This window comes from Delphinapterus leucas, chromosome 1 (genome assembly GCF_059928025.1).
Source record: "Delphinapterus leucas isolate spDelLeu-1000000601 "Yukka" chromosome 1, BTC_Dleu_Yukka2, whole genome shotgun sequence".
NCBI classification, from domain to species: Eukaryota; Metazoa; Chordata; class Mammalia; order Artiodactyla; family Monodontidae; genus Delphinapterus; species Delphinapterus leucas.
Window position 1 is genome coordinate 76,515,271 of NC_143129.1, and position 18,848 is coordinate 76,534,118.

Sequence of the window (18,848 nt, forward strand, 5' to 3'; positions counted from 1 at the left end):
TCTTTCTCCCTTCAGTTCCAGTGTCTCAGCCTGTCCTCACCCTCAGGGCTTCCAGGGCCCAGGCTGTGGTGGGGGACATGTTAGAGCTTCACTGTGAGGCCCAGAGAGGCTCTCCCCCGATCCTGTACCAGTTTTATCACAAGGATGTCGCCGTGGGAAACAGCTCAGCTACCTTGGGAGGAGGAGCATCCTTCAACCTCTCTCTGACCACGAAACATTCTGGAAACTACTCCTGTAAGGCCGGCAATGGCCTGGGGGTTCAGCAGAGTGAGGTGATGCTACTCAGTGTCATAGGTGAGTTGGTCCTGCCCACAGACAGCACAACCAGGGACTGACCGCTTTCTCTCCCCGGCAGCAGAAATGGAGCTCCAGCACTCCTGTTTGCTGGTGTGACAACCCAGCATATTTCCTGCACATAGAATTTCCAATTGAAAGTCTGGGATCCTTCCTGTGGCTGTGCTTTCAGGAACCTGGACCTTCCCAGCAGCACAGTTCAAGAAGTCTTCTTGAATGCGATCAAAACTCCTCACTAACAATGCAAAGAGGGTTTTTAGAACCAAGACTATATTTTCATCTGCAATTATGATACAAAAGGGAAAATAACGAATTCTAGGTATAGGTTTCGTTGCCCCAAAAAAGGTTGGGTCATTCTTTGTCCTGGTTTTTCTCTCTTTGACTTCCAACAAACTTCTACTCTTGATCTTCTTTCACTACCAGGGATATAAACATGCCTCACATTTCCATATTAAAAATTCTATATTAATATTAGCTAGGTACATAGCTTTTAAGGGTATACAATCACAACCAATCCAAGTTAGTTTACAAAGTGATTCTTAAAGCAGTGGGGACACAGAGGTGAAAGCAGGATGACATGGAATGAAAATGGTCACCCGTTAATCAAATTCTTTCATTCTCTAAGCTGTCTGACATCTTGCCATTAGGTATAAAGACCAAAGGAAAACTGCTTCTTGTCATCTCTGAATCTGCTTTGTGATGATCCCCTACAGGCCAATCTTATGATAGAGCAAAAGTATGCTAAGGGCTGTTGAGATGAATGTTCTAGTGCTGGTTCTGAAGATACTAGCTCTATGAACTTGGCCAAGCATATTTCCCTATATTGACCTCAATTTCCTCATTCACAAAGTGAGAAAATTGAACTAGATGAATATCAGGGTCATCCTCAACCCTAGAATCCTATTATTTTGGTGCACAGGGAATATGGTGTATGTCAAACTCAAAGGTTCCTGGAAGGAGACATGCTAAAGGAGGAGCTGGGAGTCACTGCTCCTGGGATACAACCCAGAGAAACACGAGACCATGAAATAACATGCAAATGCTTTCTGAAGTACATAAAGCAAAATACAGGCTGATACTCTTAGTCTCCCTTGGCTGGGTCCCTGAGTATCATAAGAAATACAGACAAAATCACATGAGCAGGTTGATTTAGGCATACCAGCCCAGGAGCCAGCATCCCATCAAGGTGGCTGGGGCAGCCATCTCTTTGGCATCTAGCAGGCTACCTGATTGCAGATTTGATTTTTTTCCATTCAACTAGTCCATTCTTCTTCCCCCAGTGGTAGGCAGCACCTGCTTCAGCCAATTTTCCTCTAAGGTTCACAGGGACTCTTACCGCATGGTTTACACACTCACCTTTTAGATCCACCACACAGGCATGTACTTCTGACCAAGTGCCACTCCCTCCCTCTTCACAACACAGTGGACCAGCACATCATACCCCTCACACTCTGTATTCGTGATTTTATACACATCCTCATTCCTTTGTTTCTATGATCCCTGGTGCAAATGTCTATTATTTATGCTGGTGCTATCACACCTAAAGGACTTCTTGCTAGATGATTGTGTCTGAGTCCTAGAACTAGGACACATCATGGAGAACTACAAGAAAAAGGAATACTTATTATCATTGTCACTACCATCATCATCACCATCATAAATACTTACTGAGCCCTTGTATGTGCCAGGCCCTGTGCTTTGTACTTGACATGCAATATCTCATTTAATCTTTAAAATAAACCACTTAGGTTAAAAATGAGATCATTTTTATCCTCAGTTTGCAGGAGAGGAAACTGAAGCTTAGAGAGGTGAAGTAACCAGCTTAGAGACACAGCTAGCAAAGGTAAAGCCAGGTTGAAAAATGAGCCTATCCAACTCAATGTAAATCTACATTATAATATCTCTCATCCTTTGTGGCCAGGTTTAACACAACTTTTTAATAATTTATTATTCTGGAAGAATACATAAACTTTCACGATAAAAAGTCAAATGGAACAAAAGGGTACTTTCAGGTATATTTTTCTAGAAATATTAAAATATATTATAAACATAAAGGCATAGAATTTTTTACAAGTACAATCATATTACACATATAGTTATGCCACTTGCATTTTTTACTTGATATATCTTGGATATCTTTCATGTTTTATTAACAAGTCAACTAGGTTGTCTCCAGTTTTTAGCATTTATAAAAATTCTACAATAGAAATCTTTGTGCAAATATATTTGCAAATACTTTTTTAAATAGAAGTATAGTTACAATAGTATAGTTACAATGTGTACAGCAAAGCGATTCAGTTTCATACACGTACATATATATATAAATATATATTCATTATCAGATTCTTTCCATTGTAGGTTATTACAAGATATTGAGTATAGTTCCCTGTGCTACACAGTAGGCCCTTGCTGGTTATCTATTTTATATATAGTAGGGTATACATGTTAATCCCAAACTCCAAATTTATCTCATCGCTGCCTGCTAGCCCCCTTGGTAACCATAATTTTGTTTTCTATGTCTGTGAGTCTATTTCTGTTTTATAAATAAGTTCATTTGCATCATTTTTTTAGTGATAAGTGATATCATATGATATTTGTCTTTCTCTGTCTGACTTCACTCAGTATGGCAATCTCTAAGTCCATCCATGTTGCTGCAATGGCATTATTTCATTCTTTTTTATGGCTGAGTAATAGTCCATCGTATGTATATATACCACATGTTCTTTATCCATTCATCTAATGATGACATTTAGGTTACTGCCATGTCTTGGCTATTGTAAATATTGCTGCTATAAACATTGGGGTGCATATATCTTTTTGAACTAGCATTTGCCCAAGAGTGGAATTGCAGGATCATATGGTAACTCTATTTTTACTTTTTTGAGGAATTTCCATACTATTCTCCATAGTGGCTGCACCAATTTACATTCCCACCAACAGTGTAGGAGGGCTCCCTTTTCTCCACAGGCTCTCCAGCAATGTTTCTTGACTTTTTTTTTTTAACGTCTTTAGTGGACTGTAATTGCTTTACAATGGTGTGTTAGTTTCTGCTTTATAACAAAGTGAATCAGCTATACATATACATATATCTCCCTATCTCCTTCCTCTTGCGTCTCCCTCCAACCATCCCTATCCCACCCTTCTAGGTGGTCACAAAGCACCGAGGTGATCTCCTTGTGCTATGCAGCTGCTTTCCACTAGCTATCTATTTTACATTTGGTAGTACATATAAGTCCATGCCACTCTCTCACTTCGTCCCAGCTTACCCTTCCCCACCCCCGTGTCCTCAAGTGCATTCTCTACATCTGCATCTTTATTCCTGTCCTGCTCCTAGGTTCTTCATAGCCTTTTTATTTTTTTTAGGTTCCATATATATGTGTTAGCATACGGTATTTGTTTTTTTCTTTCTGACTTACTTCACTCCGTATGACAGACTCTAGGTCCATCCACCTCACTACAAATAACTCAATTTTGTTTCTTTTTATGGCTGAGAAATATTCCATTGTATATATGTGCCACATCTTTATCTCTTCATCTGTCGATGGACACTTAGGTTGCTTCCATGTCCTGGCTATTATAAATAGAGCTGCAATGAACATTGTGGTACATCACTCTTTTTGAATTAAGGTTTTCTCAGGGTATACGCCCAGTAGTGGGATGCTGGGCTGTATAGTAGTTCCATTTTTAGTTTTTTAAGGAACCTCCATACTGTTCTCCATAGTGGCTGTACCAATTTACATTCCCACCAACAGTGGAAGAGGGTTACCATTCCTCCACACCCTCTCCAGCATTTATTGTTTGTAGATGTTTTGATGATGGCCATTCTGACTGGTGTGAGGTGATACCTCATTGCAGTTTTGATTTGTTTTGCTCTAATGATTAGAGCATCCTTTCATGTCTTTGTTGGCAATCTGTATATCTTCTTTGGAGAAATGCCTATTTAGGTCTTCTGCCCATTTTTGGATTGGGCTTTGTTTGGTTTTTTTGATATTGAGTTGCATGAGCTGTTTGTAAATTTTGGGGATTAAGCCTTTGTCAGTTGCTTCATTTGCAAATATTTTCTCCCATTCTGAGGGTAGTCTTTTCGTCTTGTTTATGGTTTCCTTTGCTGTGCAAAAGCTTTTAAGTTTCACTAGGTCCCATTTGTTTATTTTTGTTTTTATTTCCATTACTCTAAGAGGTGGACCAAAAAAGATCTTGCTGTGATTTATGTCAAAGAGTGTTCTTCCTATGTTTTCCTCTAAGAGTTTTATAGTGTCTGGTCTTACATTAGGTCTCAAATCCATTTTGACTTTATTTTTGTGTATGGTGTTAAGGAGTGTTCTAATTTCATTCTTTTACATGTAGCTGTCCAGCTTCCTCAGCACCACTTATTGAAGAGGCTGTCTTTTCTCCATTGTATATCCTTGCCTCCTTTGGCATAGATTAGTGGACCATAGGTGTGTGGGTTTGCCTCTGGACTTTCTATGTTCTTCCATTGATCTATGTTTCTGTTTTTGTGCCAGTACCATATTTTCTTGATTACTGTAGCTTTGTAGTATAGTCTGAAGTTATGGAGTCTGATTCTGCCAGCTCTGTTTTTTTTTCCTCAAGACTGCTTTGGCTATTCAGGGTCTTTTTTGTCTCCATACAAATTTTAATATTTTTTGTTCTAGTTCCATAAAAAATGTCATTGGTAATTTGATAGGGATTGCATTAAATCTGTAGATTGCTTTGGGTAGTATAGTCGTTTTCACAATATTGATTCGACCAATCCAAGAACATGGTATATCTCTCTATCTGTTGGTATCATCTTTAATTTCTTTCATCAGTGTCTTATAGTTTTCTGCATACAGGCCTTTTGTCTCCCTATGTAGGTTTATTCCTAGGTATTTTATTCTTTTTGTTGTAATGGTAAATGGGAGTGTTTTCTTAATTTCTCTTTCAGATGTTTCATCATTAGTGTATAGGAATGCAAGAGATTTCTGTGCATTAATTTTGTATCCTGCAACTTTACCAAATTCATTGATTAGCTCTAGTAGCTTTCTGGTGGCATGTTTAGCATTCTCTATGTATAGTATCATGTCATCTGCAAACAGTGACAGTTTTACATCTTCTTTTCCAATTTGAATTCCTTTTATTTCTTTTTCTTCTCTGATTGCTGTGGCTAGGACTTCCAAAACTATGTTGAATAATAGTGGTAAGAGTGGGCATCCTTGTCTTGTTCCTGATCTTAGAGGAAATGCTTTCAGTTTATCACCATTAAGAATGATGTTTGCTGTGGGTTTGTCATATATGGCCTTTATTATGTTGAGGTACATTCCCTCTGTGCCCACTTTCTGGAGAGTTTTTATCATAAATTGGTGTTGAATTTTGTCAAAAGCTTTTTCTGCATCTATTGAGATGGTCATATGGTTTTAATTCTTCAAGTTGTTAATATGGTGTATCACATTGATTGATTTACGCATATTGAAGACTCCTTGCATCCCTGGGATAAATCCCACTTGATCATGGTGTATGATCCTTTTAATGTGTTGTTTCATTCTGTTTGCTAGTATTTTGTTAAGGATTTTTGCATCTATATGCATCAGTGGTATTGCTCTGTATTTTTCTTTTTTGGTACTATCTTTGTCTGGTTTTGGTTTCAGGGTGATGGTGGCCTCATAGAATGAGTTTGGGAGTGTTCCTTCCTCTGCAATATTTTGGAAGCGTTTGAGAAGGATGGGTGTTAGCTCTTCTCTAAATGTTTGATAGAATTCACCTGTGAAGCCATCTGGTCCTTGACTTTTGTTTGTTGGAAGATTTTTAATCACAGTTTCAATTTCATTACTTGTGACTAGCTTGTTCATATTTTCTATTTCCTCCTGGTTCAGTCTTGGAAGTTTATACCTTTCTAAGAATCTGTCCATTTCTTCCAGGTTGTTCATTTTATTGGCATAGAGTTGCTTGTAGTAATCTCTTAGGATGCTTTGTATTTCTGCGGTGTCTGTTGTAACCTCTCCTTTTTCACTTCTAATTTTATTGATTTGAGTCCTCTCCCTCTTTTTCTTGGTGAGCCTGTCTAATGGTTTATCAATTTTGTTTACCTTCTCAAAGAACCAGCTTTTAGTTTTATTGATCTTTGCAATTGTTTCCTTTGTTTCTATTTCATTTATTTCTGCTCTGATCTTTATGGTTTCTTTCCTTCTGCTAACTTTGGGTTTTGTTTTTCTTCTTTCTCCAGTTCCTTTAGGTGTTAGGTTAGATTGTTTATTTGAGATTTTTCTTGTTTCTTGAGGTAGCCTTGTATAACTATAAACTTCCCTCTTAGAACTGCTTTTGCTGCATCCCATAGGTTTTGGATCATCGTGTATTCATTCCCATTTGTCTCTAGGTATTTTTTAATTTCCTCTTGGATTTCTTCAGTGATCTCTTTGTTATTTAGTAATGTATTGTTTAGCCTCCATGTGTTTGTGTGGTTTTTTTGGGGTTTTTTTGGTTTTTTTATGTGTGTGTGTTTGTGTTTTTTAATGTTTTTTTCCCTGTAATTCATTTCTAATCTCATAGCATTGTGGTCAGAAAAGATGCCTGATATGATTTCAATTCTCTTAAATTTACTGAGGCTTGATTTGTGACCCAAGATGTGATCTATCCTGGAGAATGTTCCATGCACACTTGAGAATAAAGTGTAATTGGCTGTTTGGGGATGGAATGTCCTATAAATATCAATTAATTCTATCTAGTCTATTGTGTCATTTAACGCTTCTGTTTCCTTATTTATTTTCATTTTGGATGATCTGTCCATTGGTGTAAGTGGGGTGTTAAAGTCCCCCACTATTATTGTGTTACTGTCGATTTCCTATTTTAGAACTGTTAGCCATTGCCTTATGTATTGAGGTGCTCCTATGTTGGATGCATATATATTTATAATTGTTATATCTTCCTCTTCAATTGATCCCTTGCTCATTATGTAGTGCCTTTCCTTATCTCTTGTAACATTCTTTATTTAAAGTGTATTTTATCCAATATGATTATTGCTACTCCAGCTTTCTTTTGATTTCCAATTGCATGGAATATATTTTTCCATCCCCTCACTTTCAGTCTGTATGTGTGCCTAGGTCTGAATTGGGTCTCTTGTAGACAGCATATATACGGGTCTTGTTTTTGTATCCACTCAGTGAGCCTGTATCTTTTGGTTGGAGCATTTACTCCATTCACGTTTAAGGTAATTATTGATATGTATGTTCCTATGACCATTTTCTTAATTGTTTTGGGTTTGTTTTTGTAGGTCCTTTTCTTCTCTTGTGTTTCCCACTTAGAGAAGTTCCTTTAGCGTTTGTTTTAGAGCTGGTTTGGTGGTGTTGAATTCTCTTAGCTTTTGCTTGTCTGTAAAGCTTTTGATTTCTCCATCAAATCTGAATGAGATCCTTGCTGGGTAGAGTAATCTTGGTGGCAGGTTCTTCCCTTTCATCACTTTAAATATATCATGCCACTCCCTTCTGGCTTGTAGAGTTTCTGCTGAGAAATCAGCTGTTAACCTTATGGGAGTTCCCTTGTATGTTATTTGTCATTTTTCCCTTGCTGCTTTCAATAATTTTTCTTTGTCTTTAATTTTTGCCAATTTGATTACTGTGTGTCTTGGTGTGTTTCTCCTTGGGTTTATCCTGTATGGGACTCGCCGCGCTTCCTGGACTTGGGTGGCTATTTCCTTTCCCATGTTAGGGAAGTCTTCGAGTGTAATCTCCTCAAATATTTTCTCTGGTCCTTCCTCTCTCTCTTCTCCTTCTGGGACCGCTATAATGCAAATGTTGTTACATTTAATGTTGTCCCAGAGGTCTCGTAGGCTGTCTTCATTTCTTTTCATTCTTTTTTCTTTATTCTGTTCCGCAGCAGTGAATTCCTCCATTGTGTCTTTCAGGTCACTTATCCGTTTTTCTGCCTCAGTTATCCTGCTCTTGATTCCTTCTAGTGTAGTTTTCATTTCAATTATTGTACTGTTCATCTCTGTTTGTTTGTTCTTTAATTCTTCTAGGTCTTTTTTAAACATGTCTTGCATCTTCTCCATCTTTGCCTCCATTGTTTTTCCAAGGCCCTGAATCATCTTCACTATCATAATTCTGAATTCTTTTTCTGGAAGGTTGCCTATCTCCACTTCATTTAGTTGTTTTTCTGGGGCTTTAGCTTGTTCCTTCATCTGGTACATAGCCCTCTGCATTTTCATCTTGTCTGTCTTTCTGTGAATGTGGTCTTTGTTCCACAGGCTGCAGGATTGTAGTTCTTCTTGCTTCTGCTGTCTGCCCTCTCAAGAATGCAAGAGTTTTCTGTGCATTAATTTTGTATCCTGCTACTTTACCAAATTCATTGATTAGCTCTAGTAGTTTTTGGGTAGCATCTTTAGGATTCTCTGTGTGTAGTATCATGTCATCTGCAAACAGTGACAGCTTTACTTCTTATTTTCCGGTATGGATTCCTTTTATTTCTTTTTCTTCTCTGATTGCTGTGGCTAAAGCTTCCAAAACTATGTTGAATAAAAATGGTGAGAGAGGACCACCTTCTCTTATTCCTGATCTTAGTGGAAATGGTTTCAGTTTTTCACCATTGAGAATGACGTTGGCTGTGGGTTTGTCATATATGGCCTTTATTATGTTGAGGTAAGTTCCCTCTATGCCTACTTTCTGGAGGATTTTATCATAAATGGGTGTTGAGTTTGTCAAAAGCTCTTTCTGTATCTATTGAGACGATCATATGGTTTTTCTCCTTCACTTTGTTAATATGGTGTATCACATTGATTGATTTGTATATACTGAGGAATCCTTGCATTCCTGGGATAAAACCCACGTGAGCATATTGTATGATTCTTTCAATGTGCAGTTGGATTCTGTTTGCTAGTATTTTGTTGAGGATTTTTGCATCTATGTTCATCAGTGATATTGGCCTGTACTTTTCTTTCTTTGTGACTTCCTTGTCTGGTTTTGGTATCAGGGTGATGGTGGCCTCGTAGAATGAGTTTGGGAGTGTTCCTCCCTCTGCTATATTGTGGAAGAGTTTGAGAAGGATAGGTATTAGCTCTTCTCTAAGTGTTTGATAGAATTTGCCTGTGAAACCATCTGGTCCTGGGCTTTTGTTTTTAGGAAGATTTTTAATCACAGTCTCAATTTCAATTCTCATGATTGGTCTCTTTGTATTTTCTATTTCTTCCTGGTTCAGTCTTGGAAGGTTGTGCTTCTCTAAGAATTTGTCCATTTCTTTCAGGTTGTCCATTTTTTTGGCATATAGTTGCTTGTAGTAATCTCTCATGATCCTTTGTATTTCTGAAGTGTCAGTTGTTACTTTTCCTTTTTCATTTCTAATTCTATTGATTTGAGTCTTCTCCCTTTTTTTCTTGATGAGTCTGGCTAATGGTTTATCAATTTTGTTTATCTCCTCAAAGAACCAGCTTTAAGTTTTATTGATATTTGCTATTGTTTCCTTCATTTCTTTTTCATTTATTTCTGATCTGATATTTATGATTTCTTTCTCTCTGCTAACTTTGTGAGGGGTTTTTGTTGTTGTTCTTCTTCTATCTCTAATTGCTTTAGGTGTAAGGTTAGGTTGTTTATTTGAGATGTTTCTTGTTTCTTGAGGTAGGATTGTACTGCTGTAAACTTACGTCTTAGAACTGCTTTTGCTGTATCCCATAGATTTTGGGTCGTCATGTTTTCATTGTCATTTGTTTCTAGGTATTTTTAAATTTCCTCTTGGATTTCTTCAGCGATCTCTTGGTTATTTAGTAGTGTATTGTTTATCCTCCATGTGTTTGTGTTTTTTACAGATTTTTACCTGTAATTAATATCTAGACTCAGCGTTGTGGTCGGAAAAGTTACTTGATGCAATTTCAATTACCTTAAATTTACCAAAGCTTGATTTGTGACCCAGGATATGATCTATCATGGAGAGTGTTCCATGAGCACTTGAGAAGAAAGGGTATGCTGTTGTTTTTGGGTGGAATGTCCTATAAATATCAATTAAGTCCATCTTGTTTAATGTATCATTTAAAGCTTGTGTTTCATTATTTATTTTCATTTTGGATGATCTGTCCATTGGTGAAAGTGGGGTGTTAAAGTCCCCTACTACGATTGTGTTACTGTCATTTTCTCCTTTTATGGCTGTTAGCATTTGCCTAATGTATTGAGGTGCTCCTCTGTTGGGTGCATAAATATTTACAATTGTTATATCTTCTTCTTGGATTGATCCATTGATCATTATGAATGTCCTTCTTTGTCTCTTGTAATAGTCTTTATTTGAAAGTCTATTTTGTCTGATATGAGAATTGCTAACCAGCTTTCTTTTGACTTCCATTTGCATGGAATATCTTTTTCCATCTCCTCACTTTCGGTCTGTATGTGTCCCTAGGTCTAAAGTGGGTCTCTTGTAGACAGCATATATGTGGGTCTTGTTTTTGTATCCATTCAGCCAGTCTATGTATTTTGGTGGGAGTATTTAATCCATTTACATTTAAGGCAGTTTGATAACTACCTTATCAAACAAAATAGGTATGTTCCTATTATCATTTTCTTAATTATTTTGGGTTTGTTTTGTAGGTCTTTTCCTTGTCTTCTGTTTCCTGTCTAGAGAAGTTCCTTTAGCATTTGTTGTAAAGCTGGTTTCGTAATGCTGAATTCTCTTAGCTTTTGCTTGTCTGTAAAGGTTTTTATTTCTCCATCAAATCTGAATGAGATCCTTGCTGGGTAGAGTAATCTTGGTTGTAGGTTTTTCTCTTTCAACACTTTAAATATGTCCTGCCCCTCCCTTCTGGCTTGCAGAGTTTCTGCTGAAAGATCAGCTGGTAACCTTATGGGGATGCCCTTGTATGTTATTTGTTGCTTTTCCCTTGCTGCCTTTAATATTTTTTCTCTGTATTTAATTTTTGATAGTTTGATTAATATGTGTCTTGGCCTGTTTCTCCTTGGATTTATCCTGTATGGGACTCTCTGCCCTTCCTGGATTTGATTGACTATTTCCTTTCCCGTATTAGGGAAGTTTTCAACTATAATCTCTTCAAATATTTTCTCAGTTCCTTTTTTTTTTCTCTTCTTCTCTGGGACCCCTATAATTTGAATGTTGGTGTGTTTAATGTTTGCCCAGTGGTCTCTGAGACTGTCCTCAATTCTTTTCATTCTTTTTTCTTTATTCTGCTCTGTGGTAGTTATTTCTACCCTTTTATCTTCCAGGTTACTTATCCGTTCTTCTGCCTCAGTTATTCTGCTATTGATTCCTTCAAGAGAATTTTTAATTTCATTTATTTTGTTGGTCATCATTGTTTGTTTGCTCTTTAGTTCTTCTAGGTCCTTCTTAAATGTTTCTTCTATTTTCTCCATTCTATTTCCAAGATTTTGGATCATCTTTACACTCATTACTCTGAATTCTTTTTCAGGTAGACTGCCTATTTCTTCTTCATTTGTTTGGTCTGGTCATTTTTACCTTGCTCCTTCATCTGATTTTTGTTTCTCTGTCTTCTCATTTTGCTTCACTTACTGTGTTTGGGGTCTCCTTTTCACAGGCTGCAGGTTCGTATTTCCCGTTGTTTTTGGTGTCTGCCCCCAGTGGCTAAGGTTGGTTCAGTGGGTTGTGTACGTTTCCTGGTGGAGGGGACTGGTGCCTGTGTTTTGGTCAGTGAGGCTGAATCTTGTCTTTCTGGTGGGCAAGACCGTGTCTGGTGGTTTTTTTCGGGTGTCTGTGACCTTATTTTGATTTTAGGCAGCCTCTCTGCTAATGGGTGGGGCTGTGTTCCTGTCTTGCGAGTTGTTTGGCATAGGGTGTCCAGCACTGTAGCTTGCTGGTCATTGAGTGGAGATGGGTCTTAACATTGAGATGGTGTTCTCTGGGAGAGCATTTGCCATTTGTTATTACGTGGAGCTGGGAAGTCTCTGGTGGACCAATGTTGTGAACTCCGTTCTCCCACCTCAGAGGCATAGGACCTGACACCCGGATGGAGCACCAAAACCCTGTGAGCCACAATTTTGGGAAGTCTGAGGTCTTCTGCCAGCTTTCAGTAGGTGTTCTCTAGCAGTTGTTCCACATGTAGTTGTTTTTCTGATGTATTTGTGGGGAAGAAAGTGATCTCCACGTCTTACTCCTCTGCCATCTTGAAGGTCTCAGTCCTGTTGACTTTTTTTTTATTCAAAATATAAAATTTATTCAAAAGCAATAAAATAACAGTTTCTATGAAGTATGAACTGTGTATAATAAGTAAACACATCACAGTACCAAACCTGTTGACTTTTTAATGATGGCCATTCTGACTGGTGTGAGGTGATACCTCACTGTAGTTTTGATTTGCATTTCTCTAATAATTAGCCATATTGAGCATCTTTTCACGTGTCTGTTGGCCATTTTTTACATAACTTATGTTAGTAGCCCTAAAGAAAATAACCTTAGAAGTAGATTTGCTGGGTCAAAGTTTATGTGCATTTTAAATTAGATATATATTTCCAAATCACCATTCAAGGAAGTGTCTCAAATTTGCATTCCCACTGAGAGAATATCAGGGTGCCTCTTAATCCACAACCCCATCAGTATTATCTGCCTTTTTAAGCTTTGCCAGTCTGATGGGTGTTTTTATTTGTATATACTTAATTAGTAACAAAGATAATATCTTTATATATTTATTGGCTATTTGAAGTTTTTAGTGATTCATACCTTTTTCACACTTTTCTGTTGGATATTTTTGTGCATTGAAAGTTATTTGTGGATTCAGGTCACTAACTTTGCCTGTCATATGTGTTTCAATATATTTTCCTTGATTGAGATATGACTTTTATTATTTGTTTATATTATTTTTTGTTCCTTTCTGAATATGTTAGAAGTAGGAACTTCTATTGACTTTTTATTTTTTCCTCAGTTCCAGTGTCTCGCCCTATCCTCACCCTCAGGGCCCCCAGGGCCCAGGCTGTGGTGGGGGATGTGGTGGAGTTTCACTGTGAGGCCCAGAGAGGCTCTCCCCCGATCCTGTACCAGTTTTATCACAAGAATGTCACCCTAGAGAGCAGCATGTCCCACTCTGGACAAGGAGTGTCCCTCAACCTCTCACTGACTGCAAATCATTCTGGAACCTACTCCTGTGAGGCCGACAATGGCCTGGGTCCCCAGTGCAGTGAGGCAGTGACACTTTCCATCACAGGTAAGTTTCCTATTCTCAGGCCACAGATGTGGCCAAAAGATTTCCTCCTAGGATACTCTGATAATCCTTGTAATGCCTGACCAGGACAGTGTTTCTCAGGGACAGGTACACAAAGCTAGATGTTCTCCAAACTGTTATTTTCATTAAGTGTTTCTGAAGGCTTGTCATTTGGGTGGGAAAGGAGGCTAAAGAAGACCACCAAATTTAATACTCTTCAGCTAGCATCATCCATCCTGACCCTCAACCCTTGCATCAGCCACAGACATGAGCTTCCCCCCCAAGAGAAGTTCCATTCCCTGTGCCACACTTGCACCTCATTAGCCTCAGGAGTCCTGGTCCCCTCAGTTCATCCTCTCTCCCAGGCATCAGCTCCAGGGATCAGGGCAGTTCAAGACCACAAGCCTCTCCATCTGGCTCATGCCTGGGGTCTCCCCCTCAGGGCTGACAGGGAGCAGAAGTGGCCCTGTTGCCACCAGTGTCACCGGGGGGCTGCTCAGCATGATGGGTCTCGCTGCCGTAGCACTGTTGCTCTACTGCTGGCTCCCGAGAAAAGCAGGTGAGTAACTCTCTGGTTAACCTTTGCTTGAGTCCCTGTCCTTCCCATCTCCATTCCCTCAGGCCCATGCTGCCTTTGGAACCAACCCCAAGCTCTCAAAACCTCCTTTCTGCACAATTCCACAGCTCCTACCTTCCTCTCTAGTTCCTCCAGATTTGTCTTCATCAAATGCAAAGTTTCCAGAACAGCCCTATTGGGTGTAAGATGTCTTCACAAGATGTAGTTTATCTGACATGACAAATTACAGTGTCTTTCCCTCTCTACCCTTACAAGACCCCCAAGGAACGGAAGAGGAGAAGAAAAACTCTGAGAAATAGGAGTGAGAACAGAAACCAAATGTAATTTGATAACTTACTGATTTTGTAAATGTATGGTACTTTCATAGCCGATCAAGTCTATTTTCCCACATTCAGCTATTGACCATTGTTCTTCACAAACTCCACGTTAAAAGATTATGGATTGTGGGCTACCCTTTTGTATTATAACTATACCCCTCTGGAATCCAGGATCAGTAGTTTTTGCCCAATCTGCCACCTCCCTTGGACATAGCAAAGGAGGGTTCACATCTTAGAGACAGTGACTCCTGGAAGGTTCTAGGTGAGCCTCCTATGAGCTGTGCTCCTTGTGAAGTCTTCCTTCTCCTGGACTCAATGTCTCTCTGCTTTCCTTTGCAGGAAGAAAGCCTACATTTGACTTCTCCAGGTAAGACCTGCCTATATTGCTGTATGGTTAATGAAATGCCCACCAAGCATGAAAATGGAATTAAATCTGGTTACTGCTGAGAGCACGGTCACTGCTTCATGTCACTGAGATGGGTTGTGCCAATTTCATGTGGCCACCTCCCTTGGGATATCTCAATTCCCAGGACCTTCTCACCCATCAGCTTAGCTAAATAGGTCTTTTTCTTGCAGCAAGTGTTAATTGCTTTTTATTTATTAACTTACATCCTTGGTCCAATGTTGCCTTGGTTGTTTGAGTGTTTGAGTGACACTATGACCACTGAATCCATCCGTTTCCTAAGATGGTCTTAGCTTAATCAGCCTGGAAAGCTCTGGTCATGGCCAACCCAACCTAACCAACATCTGTTGTGATGACAGCCAAGAAGATGGAGTCATGCAACTTGGCCACCCCGAGAGACCTCTCTGCTAACAGGAGGTGGTGCCTGTGAAGAAGGGGCTGCCATCTTGGATTCCAAAGGCTGACTTTAGGAGTCACACCACAGCTCACAAACTATCCCTGGGCAAGCTTATGGTAGCAGCATCCAAACCATCCTGAGTTCCTCTGAGCCTTTTTGTTTGTTTGTTTGTTTGGCCATGCTGCACAGTTGCAGGATCTTAGTTCCCCCACCAGGGATTGAACCCGAGCCCTTCTTAGTGAAAACACCAAGTCCTAACCTCTGAACCACCAGGGAATTCCCATTTGAGCCTTTCTAATTATGGATTTCACTCAGATACTGATCTCTCTCGGAGTGTAGACCTTGGAGCCAGGTTTGATTCTTGGCTCTTTCCCTTTCTAGTTACATAGTCTTGAGCAAGTCATTTTACTTCTCAGAACCTCCATTTTTTCCATCTAAAAAATAGAGATAATAATAGAATCAACTTAATATTGTTATAGGCACTAGCACAGTGACATACAGGTGATCATAAAGTCTGGATTAATATTATGATTTATAATATAATAGTCCATAACAATAGACCATTTTTTATAGGCTCATCTATGTTTCCAGGCTTGGCAACTATCCTGTGGTAAAGACTCACTAACAGGGAATGATCCTTACAGCTACTTCATCAGGATTCCTGGGAAACAACAATGCTTCTATCTTACAGGAACCCATCAGCTTCAGACCCGCAAGAGCCCACCTACCACAATGTACCAAGCTGGATAGAACTGCAACCAGTGTACAGCAATGGTGAGGACAGAGGACCCTCCATTTGGGCAGGGACACCAGGGTTGGTCCAGGAAGTGGTGGGACAAGAAATGAGGAAGGGACAGTACAGAGGCCTGGAGGGCTCTGCCACCTCCAGAGAACAAACTCTATCTGGGGGAGGAGGAAGTAGCAAGACAAGGGGCAAGAACCTTAGAGTCCTCTCAAACTTCAACTTCTCTCCAAGTAAATCCTAACAGAGGAGACGTGGTGTACTCGGAAGTCTGGACCGTGAAGGTGGAGAACAAACAGGCAGGTAAGACCCAAGGACCCTTGATTTTGGCGGTCTATTGCTATGTGTGGCTCAGTCTCTACCCCTTCAGTGGGTCTGGGCCAACCAGACACAGAACTGCCCCTCAGGCTGGGTCACTGGGCTTCTTACTTTGTGCCCACCTACTCTGCTGCGATTAACCCAAGCTCACCGTGCAGAGCTGCTTTCTCCATTCTCCATGGATGGCCTCAGCATCACTTGAGTAACAAAGTCATCACCCTGGGCAGTCAGCCCCTCAGAGCTTCAGTGTCCCATCTGTGAAATGAGACAGGACTGTCTATCATTCCCTACCTACCTGTACCTGTTTTCTACTGCTGCTGCGGCAAATGACATGAGGGCCTAAACAATACCAGTTTATTATCTTACTGTGCTGTAGGTCAGAAATCTAACACCGGTCGCGCTGGGCTAAAATCAGTGTTGGCAGAGGTCCTTTCTGGAAGCCGGGAGAATGCATTCCCTTGCCTTTTCCAGCTTCTAAAGGACACTCTTTTCCTTTCTGGGGCTCATGGTCCCATCCCTCCAGCTTCAAAACCAGCAAGTGGCACCTCTCTAACCATTTCTTCCATAGTCAGTGCTCCCTTTGACCACAACTAGAAAAAGTTCTCAGATTTTAAAGTTCTCCTTAAAATTCCACCTGGATAATCTAAAATAATCTCACCATTTGAAGGTCCTTAATCTTAATCACATCTGCAAAATCCCTTTCTCCATCTTAGGTCACATATTCACAGGTTCCAGGTATCAGGACATGGACATTTTTGTGGGAGACATTATTCTGCTTATCACACTCTCTCATAGGGTTATTGTGAGGATCAAACGAGGAAGTAGATGTGGAGATGCTATTACAGCAGCAGAGTTTAAGCAGCTTTTATAATGAGTATATGCAGGTTGTCTGTCTGTGTCAGTAGTCCTCACTCATGGTAGATGGTCAGCCATGAAGAATCCCAACCTGGTTTCGTCCTGCTCAGAGCAGGAAAGGGAAAGCCTTTGGGGCTATTCTAACTTCGTTCTGTAAAAAGTGCGATGTGATTTTTAGCCATTCTGCTTCCTTCTCTGGTTTTTTGATTCTTCTTGTATAAAATTAAAAGAACTCTATTTTGTTCCATTCTTGGTTCAGTGGCCCACCTCTAAAACATATGAACTCATTCACACTTACAATCTCCTTCGATGTGTGTTGTTGTTACCCCATTTCACAGATGAGAAAACAGAGGCAGAGAGACCTTAAATGACCAGCCTGAAGTCACAGAGCTAACAAATGACAGAAGAGTCTGTCTCTAGAGTCCAAGCCTTAGGCCAAGCTCTGCTTCTCAGGGCAGTTCCAGGGAGCCTTGAGGCTCTTTCCAAGCCAAAAAGAGAAAGCCTTGCTTGATGAATGCCATATTTCATTACAGCTTTAAGACAATATAATAATAATAACAACTTCTATTATCATATCAACATGTATTGAGCAGTTCCTATGTGGCTGGTACAGTTCTGAGTACTGTAAATAAATACATTAAAAAAATATATATATATATATGCCATAAATATGTACACACACACATATATTTAAAGTTTGTTTGTTTATAGCCCTCAGAAGTGTACCTGCACATTGGAACTGCTCAGCACATAACAGATGTTAGAAATCAAACACACACACACACACATAACCCTATAGGTAGGTATTATTATTCCCAACATACAGATGAGACACCCGAGGCAGGAGATACTGAGTGACTTGCCCAAGGCCACAGAGGTGGCACGGCTGACCTGGGGCTCAGTCTGGGGTGGTCTGGATCAGAAGTCTGCTCTGAACCACTGCACTGCCTCTGCTCCAGGCCAGGCTGCTTCTCCATAATATATACTATGAATCTATGATCAAAGCATGAACAAGATAAAAAGTAGATTTCTTTCTTTTGAGAGTCCCTGGGGAGCTCAGCATGAGGAACAAAGAGTGGAGTGATGCTGAGGAGAGAGTTGGTCGAAGCTGTGAGGTTGAAGTTCTTAGGAAAGGTTCAGTGCAGCCACATGGAGATGGCTGTGGCTGGGCTGATGGCACAGATGCAAGGAGAGAGTTCTGAGTTCACAGATGAATGCTTCCTTTCTTTCCACAGCAGCCTCTGACCCAGAGCTTCTCAAGAACATGGTGAGTCCCGTGACCTGTGTACTCTCCCACCTAGGGCCTGCTGGCCTCTGGCCCTCACCTATGTGCTCCTTCCCCCAGGATTCCTGCGTCATCTACTCCCAGGTGAAGGGGGCTTACACCGCAGCCCCTAAACCCCAGCTCTTGGCTGCATCCACTCCTCACAGATGAATCCACGCAGCTCCCGACTGCTGTCTCAGCCTCTGCACCCAAAGCCACCCTTGGGGGAGAAGGGACATCAAAGCGGGAAGATTTAAACCTTGGGTCCTAGACCCAAGGCCACACCCAGCAACCTGTGCATCAAGTGCCCACACCCTAGTGTGAACAGAACACAGGGCCCCGCAGGACTCCCACCTATTTCCAAAGTGACAGCCCTGGCCCAGTGGTCTTTTTCTTAATGCCATGTGCTCCCAACCCAGGGCCCATGATGTTGCCTGGCTTCCTTAATGAACTTCAGCTTTGGTCACTATTCCGAGTCCTACTCCCATACACATCCCCACCATTCCTCCATGAGGACTGCCCCTAAAATCTGCCACGGATAACCTGCTTTCAGTGGGTGCTTTTCTC

General features: G+C 40.4%; 1 protein-coding gene across 7 annotated transcripts in view; it reads left to right on the plus strand.

The window, feature by feature from the left end:
- The window catches only part of FCRL5 (Fc receptor like 5), a 49,847-nt gene extending 31,253 nt beyond the window's left edge, over positions 1–18,594 (plus strand). For 3 of the 7 annotated variants that reach the window (XM_089913271.1, XM_089913287.1, XM_089913304.1), the window contains 7 exons: positions 16–294; positions 13,133–13,411; positions 13,851–13,967; positions 14,642–14,669; positions 15,794–15,876; positions 16,079–16,147; positions 18,253–18,594. In XM_089913271.1, coding sequence (XP_089769397.1) covers positions 16–294; positions 13,133–13,411; positions 13,851–13,967; positions 14,642–14,669; positions 15,794–15,876; positions 16,079–16,147; positions 18,253–18,452 — 1,055 coding nt within the window. In that variant the 3' untranslated portion in view covers positions 18,453–18,594. Of the gene's footprint in view, positions 1–15; positions 295–13,132; positions 13,412–13,773; positions 13,969–14,641; positions 14,670–15,793; positions 15,877–16,078; positions 16,148–18,252 lie in introns of those variants that run through there. The other 4 variants (XM_089913278.1, XM_089913284.1, XM_089913291.1 and 1 more) reach the window with 4 other exon arrangements.
- The last annotated feature ends 254 nt before the right edge of the window (positions 18,595–18,848 follow it).